Genomic DNA, 22002 nt, shown 5'->3' with positions numbered 1-22002 from the left:
TAAATAGTAAGGTTTTTTCCCCCAGTATTATTATTTGGCAAAATAAGAAGTTAACACCATGTTAGCTTTCAATATTATTTTGAAAGTTTACTGGTCTAAGAAATCTGTAGATCTTGGAATCACTGATTTAGAATTTCTCAAACCACTCCAGGCTCCAGTATTCAAGAAAGCTCTCAGCCTGAATGCTAAAGTCTCTGCAAACAGCAGGCGAATCTGCATTCCACACTGTCAGGAACATGATTGATTATCTGTTTGGGTTAGCCAGCAGAATCTATGTTCCCATGTTTCTGTGACAGTTACTTAAATTTCTTAGTTTTGGTCATACTTCTTTCTCAAATGCTTGTTTTTGCTTCCTTGCAGGAAAACAAACAAACAAAAATAAAAAAACACAGCCAAACAGTCAGTGAGCAACACCTTTAGATTTCTCATTTCTGCACCAACATGCGGTGTCTTAGATTTCTTCAACTTTTAAAGGAAAATGTTTATGTGAGTTCTTGTATTTTCCACAACTGAATAACCTTACTATGGAAATGTGCTCATGTTACATACCATAGACTTCAATAGAAAGTTTCAGAGAATTTGAGCTTTTTAATCAGATGATCTTACTCTCAGAAAATGAAATTCCATGGGGAAACTGCTACTCAGAGCAGGCTTTGTTCTTTTATAATATTCATTTTCTTTTATTTCTCTTTAACCAACAGGATACTTCAAAAACCATCTGAATAAGGAGGATGGTATTACAAATGAGCTGTTATGAGCTTTTTAAAAATCAAAACTGTTTTGGAAACTACTATCAGTTGGAGAGTGGGTTAAATGTGAACTGGGCTAAATTCCTTAAAGTTAAGCCAACTCTGAATATGCCTTATCCATGAAATAATGTTTGTCACTTCAGTAACCTAATAGACTAGCATCCATTTCATGGGCTGTGGTGACCTACATAATGCAAGATGACTGAAAATTATCACATGCCCTTATGGTTTCATTTAACCCGATTAATCTGCTTTTAATGGAATCATTTAGGCCTAATTAAATCTATCTAGATATGAATCTAAAAACAGAAAGGGTAATTTGTAATAAAATATCTGTAAACCTGTAAGTTTGGAGCAACATCACAATTCTATGTTTTTAAAGATACCTATTCATTTGTGTCTCTAAAGCAGAAACCCAGACTTGCTTTAAATGCCTATCTTTTATTTCTGTAGGCTCTTTATAAATTCATTCATGGCTCTTTGTTCCAGCAGCTGTCACCAGACTGGGTTCATGTCTGTTAAGGTGGATGGGGTGTATGTAGTATTTGACTACGTTAAGAAAAAATTACCTAACATTTGGAAACAAGGCAAAAGGATGACTGCTTGTCCTTTCAATGTGGGACTGAAGCTTTATTTAAGGGCCTTTATCTAACAGGCCCACCCAAGGATTCAGTTCTCCATGGGAATGCTCTGTGGCTTGATTAAGGCTCAGACAGTTAACTTGTAGATTTTTGTCCAGTAGAGATGCAAAAGATTTCTGTGCAGAAGTGATAGCCCCAAAGATTATGGTTTTATTGCCCTGTTTTGCTTCTAATTTAGCAAACTTATTTCAGCATTCTTTTCCTTTTTGAACATATAAATCTCTGTCTCCTGAATTCTCTTTTGTACCAGATTTACCATCCTGCTGGCTCCCCCATTAATGCATAAAACCTGTGACAAGTATTCACACCATATTTTCATCAGAGTTTCGTTTATGTTTTTTAAAAACCTTAAAAAATTTTTTTAAAAATTACACTTTGTCTCTATGAAGATAAGAGACGGATCTCACAAGACATCCAAGAAAATGAATCTCATCACTTTAGTTCATCTAATTTCACCTCTCTAGGGAACACATTTGATAAGAATTAAACCAATGCATTTTGATTCCCCCCTTTAAATCCTATTCCCTGGTAGCCTTCTGACAGAGTCATCAAGCTTATTGTCCCAGGAAAGAAAGGACAGACAGGTGCTGCCCAGAACAGAGAGGCCATTCATCAGCTTTGAATTTCAAAGCTGATTTTCTTGACCTCTTTTTAGTAAGACAATGTACATGAAACCCAGGCTTTCTGAAGAAAGGGATTTCTAAATAACAAAGCTTTCTTTTTAATGCATAGGCTGTGTGTGCAGAATAGAAGGAAGGCCCCCCCACCCCAGGCTGTAAAGAAGAGAGGGGAAAAGCATTCCCCCAATCCTTCTGGACTCACTTGTAGGGGAAAAACAAGGGGGGAGAGGAGCCTGGGAGGGAGATCACAGGGAACAATTGTCCTGATCTCCTTGTTCCAGGTTGAAGTACTAGGGCAGGAGGTATGTTAGCTGGGTTGCTGGGCAAGCAGAGGACAGGAAGAGGCGCTCGGGGTCTGGATCCTACTTTTCTCTGGCAGGATTAACATCTGCCCTTTGCCATTTTGAGGTCAAGGAAACCACATCCCTCCCTCACACACCCAGATGCCTTCTTTGAGAGGAGCAGAGGGAGGGGCGGAACTCTTACCGTTGAGCACTTAACTGAGTCATCCAAGTAGAGACTGTTTACCTACAAAGGCATTATAAATTATGGGATTGAATTGAGGTTAACAAATTGGACTTGATCTTATTCCTCCCTCCCTGCTTCTTCTACCTAGAGGAAGGGAGCTTGTCAGGTAAATCAGAGCAGACTTAGAAAAATAAGCTACATTTTTAACCTAGTTGAGTAATCTTGAGTAAATTTGAAAGGCTGCCACCTACGTATGTATTGCACGCTCTTCTATCCTCTTTCTGTCATACACAATTAACAAATGCATTGATGGTGGTGTGATGAATTGGGAGATTGGGATTGACGTATATACACTAATATGTATAAAATGGATAACTAATAAGAACTTGCTGTATAAAAAATTAATAAAATAAAATTCAAAAATCAAAAAAACAAAACAAAACAAAACCCAAATGCATTGCTGCTTTTTGATTTCACAAAGATCATGTCCTATTCTCTTGTGATTTCTGGTCACCACCTGACACATCTGTGCACTTTCTTCAGTGCCTGTATCTGACAAGATCAAGTCAGCCACAGACTCCAGTAGCTGGTGCCAGAAGTACAACCACTGTGATTACAGATTTACTACAGGAATATGAAAAATACATATAAGCAAAATTTTCAAAACATCACCCTCTAATCCCACCACTCAAGCCCATTTTGGGCTTGTTATTTCTTCTTTGGGGAGACGATCCTTACAGACTTATATTCATGCATATAAACATTTTTATCTCTTCCTATTCTTTTAAAGGATGTTTTAATGTATGCACTTTTTTAACTTGCATTTTTTTCACTTAATATATTGTGAACATGTTGTCAAGTCAATAGACATGTTTCTACATCATTTTATTGGCTGCTCATTTTTCTATTGTATATTTATACCATAGTTGACTTCACTAATCCTTTATGTTTGAGTTGTTGGACATTTGAGTTGTTTCCAATTTTTTACTAAAAAACCATTAAAGTTGTTTCTACTTTTTTTGCATGGTGATTAATTTCATTATAGCCAATCATCATTTCCCTAGGATCATCTCTTAGAAGTGGAATTTCTGGGCAAGAAGCTGCTTTTTTTTTTTTTTTTTTTTTTTTGGCTGCGCCACACAGACTGCAAAATCTTATTTCCCCGACCAGGGATTGAACCCATGCCCCCTGCAGTGGAAGCACAGAGTCCTAGCCATGGGTAAGCAGCTTTGATTATACCATTTTATAGGATTTTGCTTAATTTCTTTTCTTATGCTATTATAGTCATGCAATGAACAAAGTTTCATATCCTGTTCTCTCTCTCTCTTTCTTTTTAACAGCTTTGGTTTTTTGTTTGTTTGTTTTTAAATTTTTATGGGAGTATAGCTCCAACGTTATCACATGTGTTCTGTAAAACAATTTTTAATAGCTTTATGGGAATATAACGCTGAGTCATTAATCAATTTAATCTATCCAGTCCACTATTTTGGTTGTTGGGCAATTAGGTAGTTTCCATTTATTCACTGGGGTAAATCACACTTTTAGGAACATCTCTTTGTAGAAAACCTAGTGTGTACTTAGGATAAATTCCCAGAAAAGGAATTATAGCCTGAAAGGCTATAACCGAGCAGGACCCTATGGGGCCTTCCCACAGGCTTTCCCCCATACCTTCTGCTTTAGCTCCTCTCTGAAGTACCTAGATAATAGTAGTTGATGCAAATTTCCTGAGTTGTTTTGCAGATGTGAAAACCCCCCACCAAATGGAAGATGTTAACTACTTGATGACCATGAGCACATCGCCCCAGGCCTCCTGGAGCCTAAGGACTGATAATGTGAACCCCTGTGACACCACCTGTTCCCTCACCATCAGCCACTCAGAGGACTGTGCACCATCTGATCACGTACCCTGTGACGCCCCCCCCCCCCCACCCACCCACCCCCGGCTTTTTTTCTTTATTTGGCTGCGCAGTGCGGCTTGTGGGATCTTAGTTCCCTGACCAGGATCGAACCCAGGCCCTCAGCAGTGAGAGCTCAGAGTTCTAACCTCTGGACCATCAGGGAATTCCCTCACCAGGCTTTTAAAAATGCTTTGCTGAAACTCTTTGAGGAGCTCAGGGCATTTTAGGGCATGAGCCACCTGTCTCCTTGTATGGCCCTGCAATAAACCTTTCTCTGCTCCAAACTCTGACGTTTCAGTTTGTTTGGCCTCACTGTGTGTCAGGCACATGAACTTGCACTAACAAGGCCATGAACATTTTTGAGGTTAGTTGATAAATATTATAAATTGCTTTCCAAACTAGTTATATTAATCTACATTGTAATGTATCATGTCTTACCATGCTAAATTATAGGCTAGATGTTACAACAGCCTGATAGACTGTAGGACAATCTTCCTTAGAGATCTTCAAAGAGAAAACAAATTTCCTTTTCTGTGTTCCAGGTCAGACTTTCAAAGACATAAAAAAGGGTTGCCAACTCTCAATTAAAAAAAAAAAAGACATTTAGGGACTTCCCTGGTGGCGCAGTGGTTAAGACTCCGTGCTCCTGATCCGGGAACTAGATCCCACATGCATGCCACAACTAAGAGTTCGCATGCCACAAGTAGGGAGCCTGCAAGCCGCAACTAGGGAGCCCGCTTGCCACAACTAAGACCCAGTGCAACCAAATAAATAAATATTAAAAATAAATAAATAAAGACATTTAAATCATAAACACCAGGAAGGTTAACATGCACTTGGTGTTCTTTACCTTCTCTCTTATTTCAGATCTTAGACTTGGATGGTAACTTTCTTTTCAAGTGAAATGTTCTCACATTATCTCTGAGAGTAAAGTAGGTACCTATTCTATGGATAGGGAAATACTGAGGCACAAGAGTTTTATAAGTGACTTTCTTTTTTTTAAGTGACTTTCTTATAGCCATATAATTTACATGGCACTCATATCTATAGTCCATACCTTGGGGAGGATCCTTTGCCATGCTAGTCAAGTTCAGGTTCACCTCCGAAAAGACTAGATAAAAAACAATATTTTTAGAGAGGGGGTTCCAGGAAGAAAGGCTTCATCTAAGTTCTGTTAAAAAACAAAATTCAACTGAGTAAATTTGAAGATCTAATTGACTGTGCTCAATGATTCATGAATCTGGCAGCATCCCATCTAGTAAACAGAATGGTATTGTGAAGGGTTGTAGAAAATGGAAGGTTTTTATAGGTAGTGGCAGGTGGGGCAAGAAGGCATTGGCAAAAGCAAAGAAAGGATAGTTTCAGGCCAGGCCATCTTCTTCTGGGGGGGAAGGGAACAGCAGGGGTCTTTATCATGCAGATTACCTACCTCACTAGTGTTGATCAAGAAATTTCAGATTGCCTACTTAAAGGTCACATTCCTGGAAGTGGTTGAAACTGCAAGTAAGTCTTGGTTTGTTGTTATCCCTGGGGGCAAATGATTCCATTTTTGGGCTTGTTATTTCTTTTCAACAATTCCCTTCTGATCAAACTCACCCTAACGGAGAGATGTGATAAAAATTTAAGGCATTAGCACCACTCTCAGCTACTGCTCTGTAGTTCCCACAGCTTTGCTGATCCTTGGTGTGGTATCCATAGGTCATGACTTTTTGTTTAATCCCCGTGACAGTCACAGGTCACGGTTCCAGGTCCATAATCCTTAAATCTGTCATTTTCTTCATTCCCTTTTTGACAGTCCTGTCTTAGGGAGATCATTTGCCTGGTGGTTAGTGGCTGTGAACATGCATTTAAAGCTTTTGAGAGGATACGATGCGAGGGAGAACATTATGATAACGATAAGCAGGATAATTTCCTAGGAGTACACTTTGGAGTCCCTATTGACTGAAAAACAAAATGCACAAGCTAAAAGTTGAGAATTATATTTTATTTGGTGGACTTTCTGAGGACTTCAAGCCCTAGAGGTAGCCTCTTAGATAGCTCTGACAGACTCCTCTGAAGAGGTAAGGGGGAGCCAGGAGATATGGGAGTTTTGCGACAAAAACCAGGTAGTCAGGACATTAAAAGATGACTGTTAATTAAAGAAAATCACACATTCCAAGTTAATGACTTTAGAGCTTTTCTACGTATGGGAAGATGCAAGAGTCTGGGCTCACTGAAATCCTTCCTTTGCTATGCGCCTCAGCTATCTGGGGCCAGTATCCTGTGCTTTCCCATCCTGAGTCCCCTCAGGGTACACTGTTGGGGGTGGCTGCAGTGGCTGAGGGCTTGGCAGCAGGCACCCTGTTGGTCTCCATCCTGAGTTCCCCCAGGCTCACCTTCAGGGGTGGTGGCAGTGGCTGATGGCTTGATGGCCGCAACATCCTTTTTTGCTGAGATGGCGGACAACATCTTTTACCCACATCCTCAAGACCCAAACCAAAGAAAGACCCCATTGAAGGACCCCATTTCAAGCCACATGGCTTGTTCAGTGATCTTACATAACTGAATTTCAACTTCCCCAGAAATATTGATCCAGGTTGTGGACAAAGAATGTCGTATCAGTAAACAAAGTTTACTTTGTTACTGCCTTATCAGTAAACAAAGAATGTTGAGGCCATCCAGCCATCAGCCACTGCAGCCACTTGGACCGTGTGCCCTCAGAGGACTCAGGATGGAGAAAAACAAGATACTAGCCCTAGATAGTTAAGGTGTATACCAAAGGAATGATTTCAAAGAGCCCAGACTCTTGCATCTTCCCATAAATAGAAAAGCGCTAAATTCGTTAACTGGGGATGTATGGTTTTCCTTAATTAACAGTCATCTTTTGATGTTTCAACTACCTGGTTTTTGTTGCAAAAATTCCTATATATCCTGGTTGCTCCCTTACCTCTTTGGAGCAGTCTCTCAGTACTGAGAGGCTGTCTTCTGGGCTTAAGTCCTTAGAAAGTCCACAGAATAAAACATAATTCTCAACTTTTAGGTTGTGCAAATTTTTTTTCAGTGGATAAGATGTAAGCACTTATGGTAGGGGGTCCCTGGAGAAAGAGAACCAGGCATGGCTTTCTTGACATAAAAGAAACATTTCTGGCCTGAGCATTTTGTTATCTAAGCCTGGCCACAATGGTTGTCCTTGAACAGGTCTCAGTAATTAATGATCTTAAGGGAAGTAAGGGAATGCAGGAACAAAGGAAAATCAGTCAAGAAACAATAGTTCAGAGATAAAACAGAGTCCTAATTCCCTCTCAAGGGATATACATAACAATCTGATACATATCTTTGAGTTCTGTGGAAACTAAGGCCCCCACTCAGGTGGAGGATGAAATAAGGAGTTGACCTTTTCTGACCCTCAGGACTTCAATCAACAAAGCTTGGACTCTGTTGACCTTTGCCCCAACTCTATGCTGAATCCTCCTCTGCTCAAGCCCCTTCATGAATATGCATGTACCCTTAGCTTCAAACTTCCCCAATTTTGGTGTTCGGGGAGATTCTGCTTTGGGAAAGATCCTTGGGGGTCTCCTTACTTGCTGCAAGTAATAAATCCTTCCTTTTCCTGCTCTTTGTCTTGGTTATGTCTTTGGCTTGACACCCACCGAGAAATGAACCCAGTTTTTCGGGTAACACTCCCAACAACTATGTTTAGATTACCCACCAAAACTTCATGAGACGTTGGACAAAAATCAGCCATCGTTCTAAGTTATTTTTCTTGACAAATCCCATAACAGAGATAACATGGACTTATTTGAGTAGTAAGACCAAGTAGAATAAAAGTTGGTTATCTGCCTTATATTCGGTGTTGATAACTTTAAAGACATGTCTTAACTAAACCAGTGAACTTAAACTACCTTTATTTACTGAAGATTATCAACTTAAACTACCTTTATTTACTGAAGATTATCCCAGATTACTTGAACTTGAAAAGCATCTGGGGTACTTTCCTGCTGGTCCAGTGGCTAAGGCTCTGCGCTCCTAATGCAGAGGGCCCAGGTTCTATCCCTGGCCAGGAACTAGATCCCACACACTGCAACTAAGATCCCACAAGCCACAGCTAAAGATCCCGCATGCCGCGACGAAGATCCTGCACCTAGCAATGAAGGTCCTGCAAACCGCAACTAAGACCCAGCACAGCCAAATAAATAAATAAGTATTTTCTTTAAATCCTTTATTTAAAAAAAAAAAAAAGAAAAGCATTTGGGTTAGTTTCTGTTAATGCCCCATCCTTGCAAGTGCTTGCCTTCAAACCAACTAAATAGAGCTCTCTTACAAATTAATTTTGGCAATACCGTCGAGGTAGGAAAACACCACAATTTAATATATATACATATATATATATATATACAGACAGATGCAAACAGATAACTTACAGTTACTAACATCTGTGGAGAAGATTTGCAAGATTTTTCATTAGCCCAATTGCAAAATACCCCTTTTTCTTTTTTTTTTTTCTTTTGATGGGGAACTTCTTCTTAAAGTTTGCATTTCAAAGAATGGCTCTTAGGTGCTGGAGAAGGTGGGGGTAGAAAATCTGTATCACAAATGCATAGATTAAGCTCAGGACGATTCTGTTTCCAATGTCCTGATCTTTTCAAGCATTTTGAGAGGAATAGGTGAGGTCTGGGGGATTGGCAAAGAAAAAAACAGCAGGTAAACTTTAAACTTTAGGATTGCAGCCTAAATGATAAAGAGGCTGACCTGTTCTTACAACTACCTTTTCTCCAATTTGCATCTTTCCTTCTGGGTACATGGTTTTATTTTAGCTAAGGAGAGAAAGCATTTAAAAAAAAATTCCTATCAGGCTCTGAATATCAGCTTCTGATTTGGCCAAATTTCTGATCATATAGTTATTAAATCCTTTCAAATATCTTATCAGATTTCTGGTTGGATAAACAGTATTTCTGGCAGTATTAAACAATCCCATTAATTTTAGTTTCCCCTTGCTGCTTAAGGGAATAATGTAGCAGTTTACCAAAAATTCCTGAGTTTCATCAATTCTAGGAGGAGTACATACAGGTGCATTGGAGTTGATGTTGAAGAATTCACATAGGGCTTTTGAGGACTATCTGTCTTCCAGTGCCCCAGTTGATTGCAATGGAGACATCAATTTTTGGGCCAGTGATTTGATAATGAACCCTAGGAGGGTAATGTAGGAGGCCTAGGTATTGTTTTAAATACCTTTTGTGTCTTTAATTTTTCATTAGCCTTTTGCCATGAATCTTTCAACAAAGCAAGTTTGGAATTTTGAAAAGTTTTGGAGCCTCCTGCATGCTAATCAAAATCAAAATCGGTATTCCATTCTGTTAGTTTGATTTGGGAGCCCTTTTTTGAGTCACATTAGAAAGGATCTTATCTATTTGGAACATTCCTCATAATGGTCATTGTAATCTCCCTGAGGGCTGGCAGCAGGTTGGTAGGTTCCTGGCTGCAAATGGAGTTTAACCCCCATTTCTATGCTGGCCATATTTTGGAGCCCCTACCCTTTCAGCTACCAAGCTAAGCTCTTAGGACACAGAACAAGCTTAGCAAGATATTACCATTTTTGTAACTATCTACAGCTTCCAGAATCACAGTTCTCAAACATATAATAATAAGCAGGTGTGCTTATTTTAGAGTTGAACTTTCAACTCTTTGGATGTAAAGGATCCCGTTAGCAGTTAGCCTTTATCTACAAAAAATAAGTCAAGCAAATACATGAAGATATTGGCAGGAACCAAGAGATGTTACTGTGTCCTGGCTGAAAGATGGCCTAGTGCACACGACCAACAATTCCTGTGGACCCTTGAATGGGGGAAGGATTGAACCAGCAAACCTGAAACAATGGGGGCTGAGGACTGATTCCAAACAAAATGGAGAACTGCAGCTGCCACCAACAGTGCCAAATGTGGAATCTGGGGAAGGATTCCAAACAAATGGGGGGATTGCAGACTAAATGATCAGCAGTTCCCAATGTGGAATCTGGGAACTGAATCAAGGGCTGGGGTTTTCCATTAAAAAACTTGGGAACTGTGGTCAGAAAGGCTAGGGGCTTGGCTCTGGGCAGAACTATCTGCTAGCTCGACTGAGCTCTGGGCAGAATCATCTACCAGCTCAAGCTGACCTGCCCCAAAAAGGAAAGCCAGTTAGTTTGGGAGCTTGAACGCAAAGAGAGTGGAGCTCAAATTGAGAGGAACTTACCAATGATGGCCTTCAGAAACAGCGGAACAACAGTGAACTCAAAAGGGTTTGTGGGGCACCACGCCTGTCTTTCTTGTTGTCCCCGAATGCCATCATAAGTTTGCTTTGGATCCCACCACTGCCAACAAGTCTATTAAAAAACAAAATTAAACCAAGTAAGTTTGAAGATCTAATTGGCTCGATTCAATGATTCATGACTCAGGTAGCATTCCATCTCGTAAACAGAAGGGTATTGTGAAGCGTTGTACAAAACGCAAGGTTTTTATAGGCAGAAGGAGGGTGGAGCAAGAAGGTATTAGCAAAAGAAAAGAAAGGATTGTTTCAGGCGAGACCATACTATTTTGGGGGAAGGGAACAGCAGGGGTCTGTGTCATGCAGATGACCTCACTAGTGTTGATCAAGAAATTTCAGATTGTCTGCTTAAAGGTCACATTCCTGGGAGAGGCTGAAAGTGCAAGTAAGTCTTGGTTTGCTGTTGTGGAGGCAAATGACTCCATTTTGGACTTGTTTCTTTTTATCAGTTTTGTCTTTGCATGAAAGAAAATATAACATCAAAAGGAGTTTCTCATACAAAACACACAATACATACAAGCTGAATGTTAACCTAATGTTTTACAGTTTGTAAGAATCCAGCCTTCCCCTGAGAAAATGTTGAGATGATTTTAAAATGATAATAATCTATTCTTTCCTCTATAGGAATTCTAGTGAACAAAGAAATGTTGTCGAACCCAAGTTCATGTGCCCAATGTACAGTGAGGCCAAAGTAAATGAAAAAGTCTGAGTTTGTTTCTTCTTTTTCCTTTGTTTCTGCATTCCCTCACTTCCCTAGTTAGTTTGAATCTACCCTTCGGAACTCAGAGAAGGTCTAGGAGGCTGAAGCCTTTTTCGTACAAAGAAGAAAGAGCGGACACAGAAAGGCTTTGTACCTGGCAGGGCCTTGCAGGGTCCTGCTTGGTTTTAAGCCCCCTCTTCTTTGATACTCCTCAATCTTGAGGGGAACAGGTGTCCGACAAGAAAGGGAATAAAGTTTTGGATAGAAAAGTTAATCATAAACTCGGCAGAGAAACTCAGTTTTAGGTGGACTAGGTTTCAGAACCAGTTTGTGCTGTATTTTAAACATCAGGGTGCTTGGTGTAGACCAGAGTTTCTCAACCCTGGAACTACTGATACTTTGGAGATCATTCTTTGTTTTGGGGGGCTGTTTTGTGCATTGTGGGATATTTAGCAGCATCCCTGGCCTCTACCCACTAGATACCACAGGCACCCTGCTAATTCTCCAGTTGTGACAATCAAAAGTGTCTCCCGACATTGCCAAATATCCCCTGGAGGACACAATCATCCCAGTTGAGAATCACTTGTGTGGTACATATGGTATATTAATTGTATTTGATAAACTCTGATTATGTCCAGATGAGTAACAGATGGCAAAAGATGAAGAGCTTGGACACTAACATGCTTTAACAGATATTTTTATATTAATTTCATTTATTCAACTTGATTTGATGCATTTTGAGAAAAATATATGTCTTAGCAAAATAAATGGAAAAGGAAAATGGACATCAATTGCTAAGTATAAAGTGTTCCAAATCTGCAAATCAAATGTGTGGGTCCCATATAAATTACAGTAAATCTAAATGTTAATGAAGATAGTTTTCTAGCAAACTCGATAAAAAACAATGGATTTGTTCATTACGTAATTACCTGTGAACGACAATACTTTATCAGTCAATGGCTTTTCCTGTTTTATTAAGAAAAACACAAGGTCAGATAGCTAGGTTTTCTAAGATATTACAGAAACTACTTCTAAGCTGCTTTATTTATTAATTCTACTTTCAATCTGGATGATTTATGTGGCATTTCAAACTGGACAATTTAAAAACCTCATTACAATCAGAATAAATGACAGATTTGAATCCATAAGAAAATCCTTGACTAATTAAGATTGGCAGTCTTATCTTTGCCCTTATTTATTCACTTAGCATAAAACCCTCCAAGTCTATCCCTGTTGTAAATGGCAAAATTTTGTTCTTTTTAATGGCTGAGTAGAATTCCAGTGTGTATTTATATAAATATACATTCTTTACCCATTCATCTGTTGATGGACACTTAGGTTGCTTCCATATCTTGGCTATTGTAAATAATCCTGCTAAGAACATTGGGGTGCATGTATAATATCTCTTTGAATTAGTGTCTTCATTTTCTTCGGATATATACCCAGGAATGGAATTGCTGGATCATATGGTGTTTCTATTTTTAGCTTTTTTGAGGAATCTTCATACTACTTTCAGCAGTGGCTGCACCAATTTACATTCCCACCAACAGTGTATAAGGGTTCCCTTTTCTCCACATCCTCACCAACATTTATTTGTGGTCTTTTTGATGATAGCCATTCTGACAGGTGTGAGGTGATATTTCATTGTGGCTTGGATTTGCATTTCTCCAATGATTAGTGATGCTGAGCATTTTCTCATGTGCCTGTCGACCATCTGTATGTCTTCTTTCAAAAAATGTCTATTCAGGTCTTCTGCCCATTTTTTTTGTGTGTGTGTGTGGTACGCGGGCCTCTCACTGTTGTGGCCTCTCCCATTGCGGAGCACAGGCTCCGGACGCGCAGGCTCAGCGGCCACGGCTCACGGGCCCAGCTGCTCCGCGGCATGTGGGATCTTCCTGTACCGGGGCACGAACCCGTGTCCCCTGCATCGGCAGGCGGACTCTCAACCACTGCGCCACCAGGGAAGCCCCATTCTGCCCATTTTTTGATTGGGTTGTTTGTTTTCTGATGTTGAGTTTTATGAACTGTCTATATATTTTGGATTAGCCCCATATCTAGCCAAGTCATTTAGCTTCATTAAATGTCCCAACCTGTAAGGCAGAGAAAATGATTGTAAAGGAGAAATCAAAGAGGTAATGTATGAAATTTAGCCACTTAGCTAAACATATGGTGTGATACAAAATAAGTTGTTATCGTGGGGGTGATGAGGGGAGGTTTCATAAGGGCAATGAGATTTGAACTGGTACCGGAAGGGTAGAGAATAACATTTATTGTGTGCCTACTCTGTGCCTATCTCAGTTTACATAACAACATTTTTGAAGGTATTATCCTCAAAAAGAAGGAATTAAAACACAGAGATATAATTTGCCCAAACCTCAAAGTAGCTCCATATTTCAAATTCCTCATTTTTTCCACTCATAGGAAGTTGTGAAATAAAAAGGTGTTGATATTGGAAATAGATGATAATAGAACATAAAAAAGCAGAGATGATCAATAAATGCAGAAGCTGGTACTTTTCTAAAAAAACATTTTATTTTGAAATAATTTCATACAAAAGTCTCAATAAGAGTACAAAGAACTGCCTCATACCCTTCTTCCAGATTCAATAATTGTTAATATTCTGCCATATTTGCTTTATCATCTCCCTCTCTCTCTCAACCATCTGAGAGGATCATGCCCCTTTACTCTGTCAGAGAGAAAACAGTTTTTCCTCTACCCTCTTAGGTTAATGATTTGGGGCCTACAAATTAAACTGACAAAAGACAGATTAGCAAGAGAAAAAAAACACACCAGATTTAATTACATATATAACACAGGGGTTCACCAAGAAATGTGACTCAAGGAGGCAGCTGGAATTTAGGGCTTATCTAACATCTTAATGGGGGATGGGAAGGGGTGGAGGGGCACTTCTAGAAGAACAAATGACTTCTTAGAAGCAGGGGAGAAAGGGCACTTAGGAAAAACAAATGACTCTTTGGAAAGATAAATGGGCCCTTAGGAGTATAGGTAGGGGATAGGGTAGTTTTGTGACAATGTTTGAGAAGATTAGAGGTGCACCTGGGGAGGCACTTTATGATAATTGAGCTCTTCTGGGAGGCTCTGCTTTTAGGCAGATAGAGGGTTTTAGGAACTCAAATGCCTTCCGCTCAAAATCATTTTTATGCCACAATGCCTTATTTTGAACCTCTTCGACTTTTGTACTTCAGCCCTGTGTTTCCTGAGAATTTAGGTAAACACAAAACATTCTTGAAATCACTAAATTCAGTGCTGTTATCCCAGAGCTGAGCACTGTGTGCCTGTTCCTCAAGTGCCTCTGCTGGCAGGTCTTACCTAGAAGTGGGTTTGGCTAGGCTGCTTCTTGCAGCTATGTGAGGACTATCTTACTCAACAAAGATTTCTAGAGTGCCTACTCCGCGCCAAGCACTATTCTAGACACTTAAGACTCAGATGATGTTTGATGGAGAACTTCAACTGAGGTTCTCCATCAAACCCACAGATAACCACACCTGAATCCGTGTTTCCTCTTTCTCCCCTCTTAGAAAGGCATCCCTCTTGCTGCTTTGCTTGTGCTCTGGATCCCATCTCCGCCCTTGATGGTCTTTCTTTCTCTAGGGTTCTTTCCATTAGCACCAAAAACATGCCTCATGAACTTCCCATTGCTAAAGCAACGACAGTAACACTAAAAACTTTCCCCTACATCCTTCACCAAGTCCCTTCACTCTTTCTCCCCACCCCTTCCAAATGGAACTTCATGAGGGCATTTTCTGCACTTGCAGTCTCTATCTGCACGCCCCCCCTTCCCCTGTCCCCACAATTCCTCCATTCACTTCAACCTGGCTCAGCTTCCCCTGCTGTACTGGTGCTGCTCTCTTAAGATCATCTATGAACTCCTGCTAATCCCATGGACATTTTGCAGCTTCTCTCAACCACATCTCATATTATCGACACCTCCTTCTTGACACATGCTCTTCCTTTTGTTTCTCTAATACCAAACTCTCACTTATAATTTTCTTACTAATTTTTCTGAAGCTCCTTCTGTTTCCTCTTCCTTGTACCCTTCTTACCTAAATGCTGGTGTTCCTGAGAGCTCCATTCTAGGACACCTTCTCTTCCCTTTTCCTTTTTCTACATTCTCCCTGGACTATCTATCCACTCCCATGGGTTCAATTACATATTTGGTTTGCATGGTATCTCCAACTAATTTCTTTTGAGTTCCAGACCTGTATACCCAGTGGCCCAGTTGAAGTCCTCTCAGGCATTCAGACTCAAGAGTTCCAAATTGAACTGTGCATTTTCTGATGTTCCCTAGCTCTGTTAATGGCACTGCCATCATTTAATTATCCAAGCCAGAAATGTGAAGTCCTCTTGACTCCTTCCTGAACCTAAACTATGTGTAACCATCAAATATAGTGGATTCTACTTTTGAGTTGGTCCTTTTCTCTCTTTTGGTCTTTACGGCCACCATTCCATTCTCTCTTTCTTTTATTTTATATTATTTTTTAATCTTTTGGCCATGCTGTGCAGCATGTGGGATCCTAGTTCTTCAACCAGGGATCGAACCGCGCCCGCTGCAGTAGAAGCACGGAGTCTTAACCACTGGACCGCCAGGGAAGTCCCGTGCCACCATTCTATTCTATATCATCATCATCTCTTGCTGAGATTACTGAAATAGTCTCCTAACCAGTTTTGTTGCCTACAGACTTGCTTCCCTCCAATCCATGCTTTACCCTCAGCCAAGGTGATCCATACAAAATGTAATTCTGATTATGGCACTCTCCTGCTTGAAACTTTCAATGACTTCCTATTTTTAATGAGGTTAAAGTCCACAGTCTCCTTATCATATTTGTAAGACTTGGCCTCTGCTAACCTTCGTTTTCTTTTTCTTTTTGGCTGCATTGGGTCTTTGTTGCTGTGCACGGGCTTTCTCTCTAGTCGTGGTGAGTGGGGTCTACTCTTTGTTGCAGTGCGCAGGCTTCTCATCGCGGTGGCTTCTCTTGTTGCGGCGCGCAGGCTCTAGGGCCTGTGGGCTTCAGTAGTTGTGGCTCGCGGGCTTAGTTGCTCCGTGGCATGTGGGATCTTCCCAGACCAGGGCTCGAACCCGTGTCCCCTGCATTGGCAGGCAGGTTCTTAACCACTGCACCACTAGGGAAGTCCCTCTGCTAACCTTTAATCTCTTGCCACCCCATGCCTACAACACTTAGTAGTAGTCAGCATATACTTACAGTTTTAAAAATAAACGGCATTTTTTTCTTTCAAAATACAAAAGAGAAAAATTGTCTTACTTACTGCAGCATCCTCAGAGCCCAGAACACTGCCCAGAACATAGTAGGTATGCAATAAATATTTCTTAAATGAAGGAAAGAATATATGTATCAGTTCTAGTGACAGCAGAATGAGGATGAGCAAGAAAAAATGGGACATTTTTAATCCAATAAGCATCTATTAGAGTAGCATACTTACAAGTGTCATACTCTAAAATCTGGCAAGTTAAAAAACCAAGTACAATGATCTCAGAAGCATTTTAAATGGGGGGGAAAAAGCACACTTAACCAACTTCTTTTAAACTGATCATTTATTATGAATAGAAAAAGTTAAATTTTTATAAGAAATAAAATACAAATTCATAGTATCCTAACCTCTCATTTTCCTGATTTTAAACCATGACTAAAATTAACGCATATATTTGAACAAGTAATCAAGAAATGCAGTGTTCCATACTTAATCATTATATAACTAAAACAGATGAAGATAAGATACTTACTTTAAAATCAGGACATCTATTTCAAAGACAGATTTTCTTTTTAAGCTTTAAAGACTAATATTTAAAATTCCACAGAAAGAGGAATTAATGTTTGAAAATCTCAGCAAAAAAAATTTTAATTAAGAAGTTGATGAAAACAGTACCTTTAGATAATGATATATATTAAGGATAATCTCCAGATTGCTAATCTATATTGTTTAGGAATGAGAAACACTATTTCAAAAAAAACCAAAAAACCCGAAAAACTTACCTTAAGGAAAATAAATTATTTAAGCACTCTATTCAATTAAAACACATGAGATATACTCTCAGTTCATTGTATTAATGAATTGAAAAAGTAAAATAATAAATAGTTGCTTCCTATATAAATAAGAATGATTTATCAAATGAGAGACAATTTCACTTATTATATCTATTCTCTCCAAGGTATATAAATTTATGCCTCTTCCTGGCTGGTATGAAAAATCTCTTAAGGCTAAACTATCTCCTTTGAGACGAGTGGTTAATCATTTGGGGATAACAAAACACAAGGTTACATCCCTACTTTGCACCAACATCAAAATACACTGCACGTAGATTAATGATTTGAATGTTTGAAAAACAAAATAATAAAAATATTATAAGAAAATGTGAATACTTATAAAATCTTGAGGAGACTTTCAAAACATATCATCAAAGGTGGAAAGCATAAGGTAAAGACTGACAGACCATGATATATGAAAACATAAAAATAAGCATTATACTTAAGTGATGTTTTAATATATTTGCAAGTAACAAATCAAATGATGGAGCTGAGCTTATGAGGAAAAGCAGTAAGAAGACAATAATCACTCCCTTGCAAAATGGGCTAAGGATAGGGATAAACAAAAAGAATACAATGGCCAATAAATACATTTTAGTATTCAACCTCTTTTCTAATCAAAGAAATGCGAATTAAAATGAGACGCCATTTTACCTTACCCAATTAACAGAAAAAAATGTAAATGCGGGCTTCCCTGGTGGCGCAGTGGTTGAGTCCGCCTGCCGATGCGGGGGACGCGGGTTTGTGCCCTGGTCCGGGAGGATCCCACACGCCGCGGAGCGGCTGGGCCCGTGAGCCATGGCCGCTAAGCCTGCGCGTCCGGAGCCTGTGCTCCGCAACGGGAGAGGCCACAACAGTGAGAGGCCCGCGTAACACACACACACACACACAAAAAAAAAAAAAAAAAAGTAAATGCAACCAGGCAATATGTATATATAAAACTTTGTTCAATTTCAAGATAGCAACTTTTCCTTTTAGTATTAAGTTTCTAGAATTACCCAAAATCATAGATATGCAAAAAGATGTAGTTATAAGGATATTCCTCACAGCTTTGTTTATAATATTGCAAAATTGGAAGTAATAGGGGCTGATTAACTTATGGCATATTTAACACTGCAATATTATACAGCTATTAAAATAACACCAGAATATTAATAACATTGAAAAGTGCTTATAATATATTGTCAAGTTTAGAAGGTAGCTTACCAATTATCTATAATATAATGCTATTTTTTCAAGAGATTACAATTTACTTTCATTTAACATGTTCTCTATAATGAACCTGCCTTTCTTTTCTAGTAAGAAATATTCTATAAAGGCCCCTAAATTACATTATCTGTCTCTTTCTGTTCCAATTCCATATTCCCAAAGTAAACTCCTGATAACCAACCTCTTTTTCCCAGTTATTTCCATAACAGAAAAGGGGATGGCCTGAACTGGATGAATGAAAATTCTGTAAATTGCTAAGTGCTACCTCCCACTGTAGATTGCTGGTGATACAGAAAGCCTAGGAAGAAAATTGGAAGCCATTAAAGGATGGAAACAAAGTGGCTGAAAGGGAAGACGAGAATGCTAGGAATAAAGCATGAAGGTCAAGGGCAGGTAAAAGAAGTTAAGATATGGTCCAATATATTTGCAAACCCTTTGTGAAAATGTGAATCTTGAATGATGACAAGCAGTAAGAAGGTGATAATGGCTGCAGGGAAATATGGGCAAAGGATGTAGATAAAAAAGATCTACAAAACAACAGACATTAAAAAAAAAGTTTAGCCTCTTTTCTAACTAAAAAAATACAAATTAAAATGAACTTGTTTAAAAAAAAAAGAGCTTACTTTGAAATGCAATATCCCAGACTGTGTACAGCTTTCTATTGTCTGATGTAGTCCTCAAAGTTCATCCTGCCCCAAATTCTCTCCTACATTGCTTCATCACAGTGCCTCCTTCTGAATTAAGACAGTTTGGGTCAAATGCCCATGTTACTATCAACGAATACACCCATGAACACAGATTATTTTGAATAGTTTCAGTGAGCAAAATCCTTAGCCAACACCTTAAATAAGATTTTAGGTCCATTTTTATTGCAGGAAAAAATATTTAAAAGGGTCAAGGCCTGGGGAGACACTCTGGAAAACCAGAGCTAGCCTGAAGGCACTGGAAGCCAAAAAGGCATACCAAATGGAGGCAAGATCTAATGCCAGTGTGGACTGAGATATGAGGGAAAATTTATGTTATAATTCTGCATTCTGAAAGTAAATAGAGTACATAATAGTAACTTGAGCGTGTCAGGTGCCATATTAAGAACTTTAGGTAAACTGTTTTATTTAACAATATTATAAAGGAAAATACTATTATGCCTATTTTAAAGATAGTTCATTCTATACAGAAAAATAAACCTGGATTTCCTACCTCACACAATATATTCTAGAAATTAAAGATCACATTGTGAAAGTACAACTCTAAAGCAAACAGAAGAAAGTATAGGATATTATTGTGACTTTGGGACAGGACAGAACTTTTTAAGTAAGACTCACAAAATACAAACAATGAATCGAGAAATTAATAGATTTGACTACATCAAACTACAACAAAGGACCTCATAAATAAAAATTTATAGATGGATGATAGACTGGGAAAAATTATTTGCAACATCTAAAATGGACAAGAGTTGATATCTAGAACTTGGGTTATTCTGTAAATAGATAGTAAATATTTTAGGTTTTATGGGCCATATGGTCTCTGTTGCAACTGTTCAACTCTGCTGTTGTAGCATGAAAGCAGCCATAAATGAATGAATATGGTTGTGTTTCAATAAAAACTTATTTACCATAATAGCTGGTGAGCAGGATTTGGCCTTCAAGCTATAGTTTGTTGATCCCTAATCTAGAATATACAAGAAATTCCTATGGATCAATAAGAAAAATTTAGGATGCTTGATGGAAAACTGAACAAAGGATATCAATAAGCAATTGGCAGAATGAAAAATCCAAATGGCTAAACAAATATATAGATGTGCAATATTATTAATAATATGAGAAATGCAAGTTCAAAGGAAATGCCATTTTGCACCTAAGGGATTTGTCAGGACATGGAAGTCAGGTAATTCAGGTGGAGGTAAGGGTGCGGGTAAACATGAAACCCACACGCCTTGCCAATGAATAAATTTCAGTTACAGAGAGCCATTAAGTGCTAAGTGAAATTATTGCATTTCCGTACTCCAAATAAAGGAGGGCTCTTTGATAAAGGGCAGCAGGCAACCTTTTAACAACACACATACATTATCTTTATTTTGTAATTAGAGATAATACACATTATCTTTATTTCACTATGGATCCAAAAACACCAACATAGGCTGTCACTAGTCTACAGACCAGCTGTTATATACTTTCTACCAATGTGTTTTATTTTATTTTATTTATTTATTTTTTGGCCACGCCGGGTGGCTTGCGGGATCTTAGTTCCTGGACCAGGGATTGAATCTGGCTCATGGTAGTGAAAGTGCTGAATCCTAACCACTGGACTGCCTGGGATTCCCTCTACCAATGTGTTTTAGACATGAAGAAAATCTTAATATTCATAGGGTTTAATTCTTTTACAGTTTAGAGTTTCATATCTTTAAGAGGAGGACTGGCTTTATGATGCCTGATTAATGGAATGTAAAATTCACATGAATTTAAGATAAAGTGAGATTCAACTTTATAGGATGGAGAGCCAATTACAGGGTTCTACTCTTAGACACTTCTGGGTTTTCCCCTCTCTACAGTGTCAGGAGCACTTCAGTACAAAAGTCTGAGAAGCATTCAGATAATAAGGGACATTTATTGAATATCCATCAATCTTTACCTAAATAAAACTAAGATATAAGGGTGTTTTTTTTTCTTTCTTTAATGGGAAATCAAATTACACAATATAACCTGCTTGGTAATTAGAACTGAAACTTCCTTTAGCCATTTTTTTCTATCTCCACCCTGAATATAACCTATTGTAGCATTAGGTTCTGAAATAGAGGCTTTCCCCTCATTGAATTCATTTGCCATGGTCTGATAAAATATACAATGGATTACTCAAATTAGTATGGCCTAAACAGCAAGAGTAGCTTGCATATGCACTGATTTAAAAAGGCTTACTGTTTCAATAAAGTATATCCACATGCTTTCCCTTAAAAATAAATTTGTTACTTAACTCTATCATTGATCACGTGTTCATGTACTTAAAAGGATAGATTATACTAAAGCATATGTATACTATTGTTTGATGAGTCATTAAAAGAAAACTGGTTTACATTGAATCGTACATTTTAAACAGGTGAATTTTATGGTATTTAATTATATTTCAGTAAAGCTGATAGATAATCAATCATCTAGTCTTGTGGCTCTGAACTGTAGTATAATGGGATCAGAGGCAAAGAGGAGGTGTGAGATGGGGCTACTAGCCAGTCAGGAACTGCGGTAAATTCCCAGCCTATTTTATCTGGCCCTTAGTAACCAAGAAGAGAGAGGAAGAGGGGGAGGGGGAGAGAAGGAAAGAGAATGTGAATGTGAGTGTGTGTGTGTGTGTGTGTGTGTGTGTGTGTGTGTGTGTGTGTGTG

General features: G+C 38.7%; 1 protein-coding gene across 3 annotated transcripts in view; it reads right to left on the bottom strand.

Annotated features, from left to right (window-relative positions):
* The window catches only part of MBTPS2 (membrane bound transcription factor peptidase, site 2), a 65448-nt gene that overhangs the window by 1563 nt on the left and 41883 nt on the right, over nt 1–22002 (bottom strand). For 2 of the 3 annotated variants that reach the window (XM_029240300.1, XM_029240302.1), the window contains 2 exons: nt 10584–10713; nt 8830–9026 (listed from right to left, as the gene is read on the bottom strand). In XM_029240300.1, the coding sequence (XP_029096133.1) occupies nt 10596–10713 (118 nt within the window). In that variant the 3' untranslated portion in view covers nt 8830–9026; nt 10584–10595. Of the gene's footprint in view, nt 1–8829; nt 9027–10583; nt 10714–22002 lie in introns of those variants that run through there. The other variant, XM_029240301.1, reaches the window with a different exon arrangement.

Source organism: Monodon monoceros, unplaced genomic scaffold (assembly GCF_005190385.1).
Source record: "Monodon monoceros isolate NGI ecotype Baffin Bay Population unplaced genomic scaffold, NGI_Narwhal_1 Super_Scaffold_22, whole genome shotgun sequence".
NCBI classification, from domain to species: domain Eukaryota; kingdom Metazoa; phylum Chordata; class Mammalia; order Artiodactyla; family Monodontidae; genus Monodon; species Monodon monoceros.
This window is presented reverse-complemented; position numbering and strand designations above follow the sequence as displayed.